This window comes from Etheostoma spectabile, unplaced genomic scaffold (assembly GCF_008692095.1).
Source record: "Etheostoma spectabile isolate EspeVRDwgs_2016 unplaced genomic scaffold, UIUC_Espe_1.0 scaffold352, whole genome shotgun sequence".
NCBI classification, from domain to species: Eukaryota; Metazoa; Chordata; class Actinopteri; order Perciformes; family Percidae; genus Etheostoma; species Etheostoma spectabile.
This window is the reverse complement of record NW_022605591.1, coordinates 1,310,173-1,323,344: the sequence shown is the minus strand read 5'-3', so window position 1 is coordinate 1,323,344 and position 13,172 is coordinate 1,310,173. Positions and strand designations below refer to the sequence as shown.

At 40.6% G+C, this 13,172-nt stretch overlaps 1 protein-coding gene across 4 annotated transcripts in view; it reads left to right on the top strand.

Moving 5' to 3' along the window:
• LOC116686317 (protein Dok-7) overlaps positions 1-12,816 on the top strand; it is a 40,014-nt gene extending 27,198 nt beyond the window's left edge. For 3 of the 4 annotated variants that reach the window (XM_032511297.1, XM_032511298.1, XM_032511296.1), the window contains exons 12-13: positions 9,132-9,311; positions 11,291-12,816. In XM_032511297.1, the coding sequence (XP_032367188.1) occupies positions 9,132-9,311; positions 11,291-11,427 (317 nt within the window). In that variant the 3' untranslated portion in view covers positions 11,428-12,816. The remainder of the gene's footprint in view (positions 1-9,131; positions 9,312-11,290) is intronic. The other variant, XM_032511299.1, reaches the window with a different exon arrangement.
• The last annotated feature ends 356 nt before the right edge of the window (positions 12,817-13,172 follow it).

Genomic DNA, 13,172 nt, shown 5'->3' with positions numbered 1-13,172 from the left:
TGGGTTTGGTGATGGTGATTTTGCCCTTAAATAAATATAAAAACATATTCAAATGTTTGCTAAGTGAGTTCAGCCTACAGGATTTTGTATCGGCTATATTGTCGGCTTCTTGAGCCGTGTGTTGCCCATGCCTGCATTGGAATTATGTTTTAATATTTTTAATTTGCTCTCCGATCGCTTGAACTTCCAGGGTTGGAACTGTAATAATAAGCTAAAGCAACGACAGTTAATGGAAAGCACAAGTAAATTATGGTCAGATGTTGTGCCTGACAGATGAGGAAGTGATATTGATAAGCATTGTGATTTATGCATAACAGCGTCTGCTTTTTTGCCAGCTTTCCGGCTTTAGGAAGCAGTGACTGCATTGCCTATAAAACCGTGTCTGTGTTCGTCATTTATGTAGAATTATAGTTTGCTCTTATGTAAAATATGTGGCTCTGGTAGATGGTTGTGATTGTTCGCACTGTGCTTACACTGCCTCTTTCATGTGAACGCGTGCGTCACTGGATTGGGAAACCCCGGGTCAATGGAACTAGTTGATAACCACCGCTGTGACACAGCTTATGCAGGACAGCGTTTATTGGGTTAATGAAGCCGGGGAACTGAAAGATATCCAGGGCATGTTGATCTTGATTCAAAGTACAGGGCTCTGGTGTTACTGCTGCAAAGGTAACTGAACCAACTTGCTAATTTGTAACCCGTTAAGATTGAAGAGTGAAATGTATTATGGTTTAGCTCAAAATGCTGTTATAATATCATTATCTAAACTTGACAAAAATGACACAGTACACCCTAAACTATGAAACGTTAAGTGGAATTCGATTTTTCCTACTCATTCTAAACTGCATAAATACTACATAACAATACAACGTAACCAATCTGGAAAACAGTTCTCCATGTATGCATATAGAAATAAAACAAAGCTATACCAGCGGTGGTTTTGTTACTTCTTGTGATGCTACACTGACTGCCTGTTTACATAGCTGATGCTCACGATTGGATATTGCTAACAGGTTTCCTAGCAACCGATTTACACGTTCAAGTTTTTACAAACTAAGACATTTCTTAAATTTAAATGGTTGAAACCAGATTTAATAAATAATTAACATATGAATCACAAAACTAAGTATTACTTTTTTTTAATGGCCAACCTGCACGGTTGTTGCTAATTACAAGATTCTTTTCCCAAGTTGTGACTCTAGTTGGCTGAAAGTGACACACTCATTTGTATGATGCATCAACAACATTATGGTATATTTTTTTTTAAATATTATTAATTTACATTTTATATATTGAGCTTGAAAGTTGATCATCAATCTCAAGGTCTACTTCTTAGCTTTGAACTGTGCTGCGGTATTGTTCCATCCTCCGCCTAACCAACTCGCAGATTATATTGTCTCTACAAGTACTTGAAGTGGTGGTGACGGCACAGTGGATATGACACATCCCTTTGGTGTGAGAGATCCAGGATTTGTACTTTGCTAAATTGACTAATGCTCTCGCTGTTTCACTGCCTGCCCAGCTGTACAAACAGCCTGCGGCTTGCGTAAAAATAGACCTGACCTGACCTAGACCTTGTATCTTCTCAGCGGAGTGGACAGCTGCTTCCCGCACACTTCTGAGACCACTTGGATTATCTTGCATCAACTTGAATCGCCACGGTGCCTCCGGAATTCAGCGCAGACGCGCCCAGTGGAAAATGAGGGTTAAAGAATGTTTTAAGAATTAATATTTTGATCCCATAGGGGAAAAAAATCTTTTAGAATTCTATGTTGTTTTTAAAAAAATGAATTTTAAAGATCACCAGGGATTTTTCTTGCGATGACTTTGTTTTACAAATCTGTAACTTTGCGGTAATGAGCGTACATCAGAGGAACAAACTGGGGCTAAATAGTGGAATAAGTTTAAACTGTTAATGTACGTGATGCAAACCTGTAAAGCACATACAGGAATGAGTCACACACGATATTTGTGTTGCCATTAATGTAATTTAGAATAAAGGACTATTTTTTAATCCATCTGCATTTTATGTAATGCTATAAACAAGAGTTACATAAGGACCAATTGTGTCAAGAGAAAACCCACAGATGTCTAAACAAAAGAGTGAAGTGGCTTGTGACAGGATACCTGGCCTGATGGTGAGGTGAAAGGGACAGTTGTCAGGAGACGTTTGGCCACTTCAGCATTGCACACGCAGAAACATGCCTTGATTCTAATGCACAACTGCTCTAGGAAGTTCCAGCAGCTGTCACACTGTGGCATCAAACCCATCAGTTATGTTCCAACACACGTGGCTGAGCTCCCCATGTCATCTTCCCCATCATCCTGCCTCAGCAGGCACCTAATGGACATTGACGTGCAGGAGGCGGCCAAATCCAGGGGCTCAGGTTTCCGTGAGGATGCAGTCTCAATGGCAGCTGTAATGAGTAAAAGATTTTTATGGGCTGTTATAGTAGTTTGGTAACACTTTCTTGAACCAGTGCAGTTAGAAGCAACAATGCATTTTGGTTCCATATTGAGACATCTCTTCAGGTAATTTTAGTGGGCAGGTATGCCAGATTTTTCAGCAAATCCCTGCTTAAGGTTATTAGAGAGAGATGTTGGTTTAACTGTATGGTCATTGTGTCCACCCCATTTCCACTGCAAACTGAAAGTATTCACAGCGCTTCACTTTTTCCACATTTTATGTTACAGCCTTATTCCAAAATGGATTAAATGAATTTTTTTCCTCAATTCTACACATAATACACTATATAGGCATAATAACAACTTGGTTTGAGATTTTTGCAAATGTGTTAAAAATAAACACACTAACAAATCACTTGTACATAAGTATTCACAGCCTTTGTGATCAAGCTCAAAATTGAGCTCAGGTGCATTCTGTGTCCACTGATCAATTAAGATGCAGAAACCTCTCAAGGATGGAGTCCACCTGTGGTAAAATCAGTTGGTTGGACATGATTTGGAAAGGACATAGCTGTCTATACAAGGTCCCACCGTTAACAGTGCATGTCAGACAATAAAACAAGCACAAAGTTAAAGGAATTGTCTGTGGATCTCCGAGACAGGCTTGTCTTGAGCCACAGATCTTTTTTTACAGAAAAAAACAACAACAATTCTGCTGCTTTGAAAGTCCCAATGAGCACAGTGGAAGAAGTTTGGACCCGCCAGGACTCTTCCAAGAGCTGACTGTCCTATAAACTGAGTTATTGAGGGAGAAGGGCTTTAATTAGGGAGTTGACCAATAACCCAATGGTCACTCTGACAGAGCTCCAAGGTTCCTCTGTGAAGAGAGGATATAATCTTCCAAAAGGACGACCATCGCAGCAGCACTCCACCAATCAGGCCTCTATGGTAGAGTGGCCAGAGGGAAGCCACTCCTTAGTAAAAGGCAGTTTGCCAAAGGGCACCTGAATAGTGGTGGCAGCATCATGCTGTGTTTTTCAGCAGCAGGAACTGCAAGTCAAGATTGAGGGAAAGATGAATACAGCAATGTGCAGAGACATCCTGAAAGAAAATCTGCTCCAGAGCGCTCCTGACCTCAAACTGGTGCGACGGTTCATCATACAACAGGACAACGACCCTAAGCCCACAGCCAAGATATTCAGGACAACTCTGTGAATGTCAGAGAGTGGCCCAACCAGAGCCCAGACTTGAATCCCATTGAACATCTCTGGAGGGATCTGAAAATGGCTGTGCACAGACACTCCGCATCCAACCTGATGGAGCTTGAGAGGTTCTGTAAAGAGGAATGGGCTAAATTGGCCAAAGAAAGGTGTACCAAGCTTGTATGTGGATAAATGTGTCTTTTAAAAGGAGAATTCCGGCCAATGTTTACGTTAATCTTGATCCCTATAAATCTATATCTGCAGCTACGTGTACAAGCTTCCACTGAGCTAAAACTGCAGTTGTCAGTGCACGTTTTAGAGTGTCTTAGTAGACACAAAATGCAAATAAATTGGGAACCTTATGTGAAAACAATGGGTTTTCAGCTCAGGTATTGTTTAAATTCACCTCCCCTGACACTATCCTGCTGGTAGCTAGCTTGCCCTGTTAGCTGTTAGCTGCTAGCTGCCGTGGAATCAGTTATGTTTCTGTGATAATCATCATGCAGCAGTTCTGTGTGTATTTGTATCTCATCCATTTTGTGTGTGATCGTTTTGGTGAGTAGGAGGATTGTCAGTGTTGATCTGTTTGGTAGTTCCATTAGTCGCGCTAGCGGGCTTGACCAGCATTGGTGCTTCTGATTTCTCCCCACCTTCGTCACCTCACGCTACCAAAAACAATCCAGTAAGTGTCCGGTGTTGTGGCTATGTCCTCCAGAGGACAGGTCATGCCTGAATATCCAGAAGGAACTACAGAAGAGACGCCAGGGTTGCAAAAAAAGAAAACCTACGCCTGCCGTCCCAGCGATCGTTGTGGGGAATGTGCGGTCTCTGGGAAATAAGACAGACGAACTTGCAGCGCTCATTAAAACACAGAGAAAGTTCCGTGAGTGCAGCTTACTGTGTTTTACCGAGACATGGCTGCACTCACACATCCCGGACTATGGCAAGGCGGTATCCGGCTTTTTGGCGGTCCGGGCGGACAGGGACGTTATAGAAAGCGGTAAGAAGAATGTTTTTTTTTTTTCACTCACTGTATATGGGTGAAAAATTGTGCTACCCCGGACATGTAAATGTGAAGGAACGCTTCTGTAGCCCGGACATTGAACTGCTGGCTGTGGGGTTTTGTCCATTCTATCTACCGGGGGAGTTAACATCCGCCATAGCAATCGCTGTCTACATTCCACCATCTGCTGATGCGTAGGCAGCTGCTGACGTCATTCACGCCACTGTCTCACAACTCCAGACACAGGAGCCTAGTACCTTCATTGTTATCACTGGGGATTTTAATCATGTTTCTCTGGATGAATCTCTCCCGGACTTTCAACAATTTATTAAATGCCCAACAAGAGACAATAAAACTCAGTGCCACTGACTGAGGGATAAAATGAGGGAGTGTAAAAACTCCTACAAGAGGAAGCTGGAGGCCAGTCTACAACAGAACAACATGAGGGAGGTGTGGACAGGGATGAAAGAGATCACCAGGTGTGAGGGGAGAAGAGGACAAACACCAGGCAGCCGTAAGAGCGCAAACGAGCTGAACTGTTAATTTAACAGGTTTAGCTCACCGCTTCCTCTACCACTCCACCAACCCTCTACTGCTCCTCACTGCCTCCTCCCCCCCCTCTCTTGCTATCACACCTCCCCCCTCACTCAACTGCAGTCTGCCCACTCCCCCCACCACTACAGCACATTTCATCTCCCCCACAGACACTTGAAGCACGCCACCCTGCTTTTCATTCACACCTGGCCAGGTGAGGGGACAGTTTGAGAGGCTTCACCAGCGCAAGGCTGCTGGCCTGGATGGCATAAGCCCCAGCGTCCTGAAGACCTGTTCCAGTCAGCTGTCTGTCGTTCTCCAGTATCTCTTCAACCTGAGAGGGTGGCACTGCTGTGGAAGACGTCCTGCCTTGTCCCGGTCCCCAAGAAGTTGACTCTGGCACCCGACATCTGGTCTAAAGGACTATTGCCCAGTGGCTGTTACATCCCTTGTGATGAAGGTGCTGGAGAGGCTGGTCTTGGCCTACCTGAGGCTGCAGGTGACATCTCCTCTTGACCCTCAACAGTTTGCCTAACAGCCTCGTCTGGGAGTGGACGACGCTGTCATCTATCTTCTGCAGCAAGGTTATTTGCACCTGGATGATGGAAGGAGAATCACATTTTTTGATTTCTCCAACACCATCCAGCCACTGCTACTAGGTGAAAGGCTGCAGGAGATGGGTGTCGGTGATCGGTGCGTCCATAGTCTCATGGATACTGACTACCTGACAGACAGACCACAGTTTGTCTGTCTGGACCGTGTTCTGTCTGATGTGGTGGTGCGTGGTACGGAGGCCCCACACCGGACTGTGCTGTCTCCTTTTCTGTTCTCCTTTTTAGCTTGTACAACTCAGTCAAGTCACCTACAGACGTTTTCTGATGACTCTGCAGTTGTTGGGTGTATAAGGGATGGACAGGAGGGAGAAGACAGAATGCTGGTGGACGACTTTGTGGAGTGGTCTGGTAAGAGTCACCTGCTGCTGAACGTGGATAAGACCAGAGAGATGGTGATTGTCTTTAGGAGGAAGGGACCGGCTCTGCAGCTCCTTTGCATCCCGGGAGAAGATGTGGACATGGTTGAGTACAGAATAACGCAGCTGCTGGAATAACATGAAAAGCAGCTTGAACTGGTCTCTCACCACTGTCATTAGACCTGCGTTTCGCCTCAAAAGTAGTTGACTTTGTGCGATCCGGTCACTAAGCTCAGCCAGGTAATGTCTCTAACATCTCCCCTAGAGGTTTCACAGAGTGTAATGGAGAAGTCCCTCAGCCCTAGAGCTGTGGGCAAACCCACGGTTGTAATGGCAGCTATTAAAAACCACCACATTTCTGCGAGGGCTGCTTGGTGTCTGATCAATTAGGGATCAGGCCTCTGAGACGTTGCCAAAGGCTGCACCCACCGCCGTGGCGTCTAATGGCTTCTCGCAGAGTGTCCCCTGGGGTTGATTTTTCAGAGCTGCTGGTAATGGCCGCTACCTGCTGCCATTTGGGAACAGTCAATAGCAGGGGAAATCTTGTTTGTGCCCAAATGTTACACATTACCCAGCCTCTTAACAAAATGTACAGCGCTGTATCTACATGATAGTGTAATAACGTCACAGCTGTAGCAATACTAACACACAAAGCCATTACACTAAAAACAATATTTTACACAACATTTCATAATTGTACAATATGATACTGACACAAGATAGTGAATTAGTCTTCTAGAGATAGCCTCAATGCCCTCAGCTGAACTGCTTCCTGGTGTTGTACACCGACTGCTGCTGGGATTATTTTTACACACAAATCAAGTTAAACGATCAGTTTTCTGTGATCTAGATATTCTCTTTAATCTTCAAAACATATGCAGTCTAGCAATAACCAACAAAATTATTTAGAGTGTTTATATTGCTACACTATGGTGTTTGTTTTCTTAGGAAGTGGCAGGGCTTAAGAGGAGTATCTTAGTTTATTGGGTAATGAGTAATAGTTTTAACCGATGTACAGTGCTTAAATGAAGGCATTCATTTGGCACTGTATGGGGCAGTGTAGCTTCACACCCATGAATAACTGAGTTAGTGTGAAATTGTTAAGAAGCTAAATTTATTCATTTGTAGTCAAGAGATTTTGAAGTAAATAAAATAAATATTTGGATTGTGATGTATTAGCCAGTATTTTTTTTTTCTCCATAACCACAATCATTGGTTGGGCTCTAGTTGTTAATCCATAAATAGGACAAGTAGTACGTTGATTTGTAACTGTAGTGGCAAGCAGCAATGAAATGATTAGTCAAGCAATTAGAAAATGAATTTGCAACTAATTATACTACAAGCTAAAATGCCCCCCAAAATGCTTATCTTTTGGTTTGTTGTTCTGACCAATGCAATTTAAATATGTCAGTGACGAACTAGCAGAAAGGATCCTGTTAAAAAAAATTGAAGATGTGTAAAATGTAGCCTTTTTAGGACATCTTTGTTAACTGCTGGAAGAGCTCAGAGCTGTTATACGATGATGATAATGATTATTTTGAATGCATTATTCTCAAAAACAGTCCAAAAGGATAGGTGAACTAATTTTAGCAACTTTTCATTGTGAGAACAGAAGAATTCAGGTTATGCATATTTCTAAAATATCTGAGTGTATTCTTCTCCTGTTTTTGAAGGTTGTAGCTATCTTTCCTGGTCTCACAGAACTTAGAAAAGGACACATTGTATGGTTTTGGTTGAAATGGGTTAAGGTGTCATTCCTTAGCTTTTCAGTTGTATAGATTCTTGAAGATTCTTAAAATTGTTTTTTACTCTTAGTACAATACTGCTTGTGTTCAGCTCAAAGTTAAGCTGTTGTTGGTACACTTGTTTCATTGTCCAATTGCACAAATGCTTTTTAAAAGTGGTTTACCGATTTTAAATGGCGAAATCAGCCAATGAGTTGTACCTCTGTTGGTGTTGTGAGTATTGGAAAGCAAACACTTTCTGGATTTTGTGTTACAGGCAAAGTTGTTCTTTTGAAAATATTTTGAAAATAGTTTTTTTATGTAAATCCCACATGTATTTTTCACATGTTCAATGAAATGGACATCGAGCGGTGATAGTAAAATTAAAAAGGCTACTGACTCATAGTCATTACTTAAAATGACCATAATGCAACCCATAATTACTATATTATAATAATTAAATAGGGGCCTATCGACTAATTATGTAGAATTAAGCGCAATTTTGTTAAATACACTGTCATTGTAGCTGCTGATCGCAGATTTGCTGCTGTGCTTTACTCTTCAAAACTATTAAACTATTAAAGCATATATAGACGTTAACGCACGTCTGTCATTTAAATGACTCTTATTAACATTAGGCTGTGGATAAGGACTGTTTCCTTAAGAATTCCTAACACTGGAGGGGGAAATCTTCTGGCTTTTGATGAAGGTTATAATGACAGTGTCTAAAAACACCAGCCATATCATTGATGTTTTCATTAATATCTTTTAATTGAGGTCATAATGACAAAAACAGATCCCCTTTGTTAATAAACAAAGGGGATTTGTTTTTCAGTGTCAGAGTAAGGCCCGTGTTTTTTGATCTTTTTAAACAACAAATAGGAATAGACAAACGTATCCTACTTTGTATTATCTATGTTACCACACACCTGGTTAGTTATGGTAAGTTATTCCTCCGTGCTTTTGTTGTCTAAAAATAGCCACACTGACGCAATAGAGACATATTGTTTGTCACAATGAACACAGCCAATCCCTGAAAAAATACTGGAAAATAACTGGCTATATAAATAGTCATCCAATTGCAACCGCATGCCTCTTTTCTGCATTAAAAATTTTTTGGCAGTATAACCAGTCTGTGGCTATGAAGTATGTATATAGAATAGGTACTACCTGTTGGTTTTGGTCTCTTCTGGGCATCTGTTAAAAGAAGTGTTCACACCTTTAAAAGAAGCTAATGACACAAACAAACAAAGTTGTCAAGCTTAATTAACACATTGCTCTTGTATTGACAGGGGCAGTGTTCGTTTTCCCCCCAGAGGCTCCGCTTCCCGAAAGGCCTCGCAGTGAAGGTGTGACGTATGTGAATATTCCTGTTAGTCCCACATCCAAGAAGCAGCTGAACTACATGGAGCTGGAGTTGCAGGAGCCAGGTCTGAGCTCCCGAGGGACTGTTGCACACCCCTCTCTTCAGAGTAAGGCATGCATCGTTTAACAAGTAAAAGGGCTGATTTAGAAACGGCTTATCTCTAAAGCAATACTGACTGTTTTTTACCTCATTCAGACAGCCGCCATGTTGAACATTCAGGGTGGCAAACTCAACCTGTGGAGAAAAATCCGTTGTCACTGTCAGATTAGATAATCTTTGTCACTCTAAAATATTCACTACTGAAACTCAGAAATGCTTATTGAAAAGCTAATAAAGTGTCTACTGCACTTGGCAGATACGAAACACAAACCATTGCTCCATCGCATGTGCCTCCTCATGCATTACAAACAAAGATCCACTCATACAGTAAAAACACTGCTCCATACTTCTACTAAAAAACTTCAGGTAACGTAGGCACAAGTACAGCACTAGAGGGTAATTGTTATATTACAGTAATGTCAATGACTTTGCATTTATTCTGTTTTAACTAATATTCTGCCATATTTTATATACTTGAGCAGACACACAAAAGTCCTTCACTATTTTTAGAAATCATTATTAAATCCTGCTATTAATGCATGTCTGACTGTATAAATATTATTTATGTACTAGAGCACTGCCTAAATAGACATGCTGTAAATGCCAATTATCATCAGAAGTTTGAAAGTCGTTAATGCATTTTCAGATCCAGTCAATTTTCATTTATTTACAGTATATAGCCTAAGATTCATTTCTGATGAGGATGTTTAATAGATTAGATGTAAGTTGATTTTTTTGAATACAAAGGTTTAAATTCAAAAGAAAACCCAGTCTTGCCCTTATGTTCCATCTTTGTTCACACAGTGTACAAAGTTTTCTAATTTGTGCTCATGTTTCTGATCTATATGCATCTGTGTGTAAAAGCTGTAGTTGAACAAAATGTTCAAATCCTGGGGACGCATATGAAAGAGCCAACTTAAAAGAAATCAGGAGATAAGTGTCAAGTGAGGATGAAAAGTCGCTCTAGATAACACAATTGTTCTGTAATTTTGATTTCACTTGGTCAGAGTTAACAATTAAGGACGGAGTCTCACTAAAAGACAGCTGAGTCCTTGTCATCGGAGACGCCCTTGTGAGCTGTAATTGACAGACAAGCCAGCTGTCAGCGTCATTGCCTTCAGGAAAATGAAGACCGCTCGGACTCTGACATGAGAGAGGTTAACATCGGATAGCAGCAATAAGTTAATATTACGGCACACGGCCTCATTAATCTGTCACTTATCTCGCCAATGAAAGAGGTCAGAGCTGTGAATTCCCCGGCTCAATGGGATACTCCTCCAGGGACTATCGATGTGTTGTTAGGAGCTGATTGAGATTTCCTCAATTTTATGAAACTGAATATTTTTGGGTTTCGATTCAGGATACAGTTTACTGTTATAGACGACTGACAACGCAAATATTCACAACTGACACGCTAGAACCTGTGATTTTTTTTATTTTTTAAAAAGACTCAAAAAAGTAACTGATTATTCTAATGTAGAAGAAAAGATTAATTTAACATTCAGAATTTTTTTTTGCTGCCTTTATGAAGATTACATGTGAAAATGAATACCGTGTATGCTAAATATGACGCTTCAGCCAATTGGCTTAGCATTAAGACACGGGGAAACCGCTGAAGTGCCCACCCTTTCCACATTGTTTCCTGTGACGGCTTCTCAGATGGTTCCGTGTAACAAAACCATCTGGTGCGTCAGCTTACTACAATGCAGCAGACATTTTTGTCCCTTTGATACAAACAGGAGGTTGTTAGGCTTGACGTGGTTGAGAAGCAGTGATGAATTAATACATAGTTTTCTAATATTGCTCTATGGTGGAGCCAGATTTGCTTTCATTAAAAAAAGAAGTATCCACTAATTGTTTCAGCTGTATATGCTAACAAAAGCAGCTGGCTTTGCCGTAACAAGCCAAAGTGTTGAATATCAAAATATTAGTTAGTTATATGACTTACTTCAGGTTTAAAGAAGGTCTGTTTTTGTGTCTCGACAGGTAAGAGCTCCACCAAGTATGCCCAGATCGACATCACCGCCACAGAGACGGCTCACAAAGTCGGCACCCAGCATGCCCTGGGCCGGCAGGAGGGCCTGCACACTCTGGAGCTGAGAAGAAAGGGGACGCTACACTGATTTCTTATCACTAAACTGTTGATGTCAGCAGCATGTAAACTACAAACTGTAAAGTTAGAAGGAAACAGCTCTCTGAAGGACTTTTTAGTCACTTCATCCAGTCTACACATAAACAATCCCAGAACATGTTGTCTACCCAATGTCCATTTCAGACTTGCTTCTGTAATCACAAAGCCACTTGAAAATGGAGCTTCCTCAGAAAGGTTTTGCACAGGATCAGGAGCAACATTTCAGACTTGGTCATCTCATTAAATAGCATTATGTCAGTGCCGGAGCCTCAGGCTAACTTGGAGGAAGATGTGCCAGTCCTGAGCTGAGTCACTGGCCCCGATAAACCCCAGAGCAGAGGCATTTTACAGCCCACTCAGACCATCCCTAATAATTAATGCTGTTTTTGTCCTTGTTTGGGAGAACAAGGCCGGGTTAGGAGGCTGTCATGTTGTTTATTCTCACAAGGAGTTTGCACATTTATTTCTAAGCGAAAACCACATCAGTAATTCCACATGTAGTTGCACAAAACTCACTTTTTAGCATATTCATATTTGGGGAACTTCCTATCCGGTCTTACTCAGAATGCTGCAGGTATAAGGCTCAATGTTTAAAATAAATTGTACAAATACGAACAGTTTAATCAGTGCTTCTGCATAATACTTCCACATTGTGCATGGTGACTTTTTTTGCCTGGGTGTCACTAATGGATTGGTGTTTATCATGTGAACAGAATCTCAATGCTGCTATTGTTTTTTTTGGCTTTACTGTTAAATAGGATTTACTCTGGAAAGTCCTCATAAATAATGCAACAACAAATGTATCCCCGAACTGACTCATTGCCATAGTTTGTCAAAATTATGAATTTAAAAAAAAGTTTGAAGTTTTTTTTTACTCACTGAAGTGGTTAAAATCTGTTTATTATTGTGTGTGCGCATATAAGCATTTTTACTAAAACTGCAATTTAAAAAAAAAAGTATTTAGTATGCCTTTTGCAGAGCTTTTTAAGGAGCCCGTTTTAGTCAATACATTGTTTTAGTCTCATACTTTACTAATAACACTTTTGATATCTGTAAATACATTTTATCCTTTCCATTTAGATGATGTGGATTGTTATAAAATATACATGTAAAGGTATGTACAGGAAAGATGTATGGAAAGAATTAACGGACAGTGCCCACTTCCTAAGGCGCTAATTTTTCTTCTTGTGATACTAGTTTCTTGTAAATTATTTATGACTAACTACTGTTTTGATGTGCACGTTCAGGTTTTTTTTAGAGCTGCAGTAGATCATGTATAAAGCCCCCCCCACCCATGTACAGTTGTAAACCAGTTTGATTTAATATTACATAAAGCAGCCTTACAATTGTTCTGTTTATTTTCATTTAACACTAAGCATTTTAAATGTAGACTGGTGTACAGTGTGAAGGCAATTAGCACTGTGCACATTATCAAATATAAAACATTTTGAACTCTTGACCTACGGAGTATGCCACTCTGCCATTATAGATTTGTATATTGTAAAAAAAAAATGACAAAAAAAGTTATAGCATGTCATGAGAAAATGCCATAACAAATGCTATAAAAAGTCATAGTAATATGATGCCTTAGGAAATATAACGGGTCATAGTATATTATACCATAAAAAATATCATAGTATGTCAAAAATATTTTAAACAAAAGTCTAGCTCTTTTCTTATTTTCACCTTTAATTTGACTCTAAGCAACTGAAGTATTTCCCTGAGGGGATCAGTAAA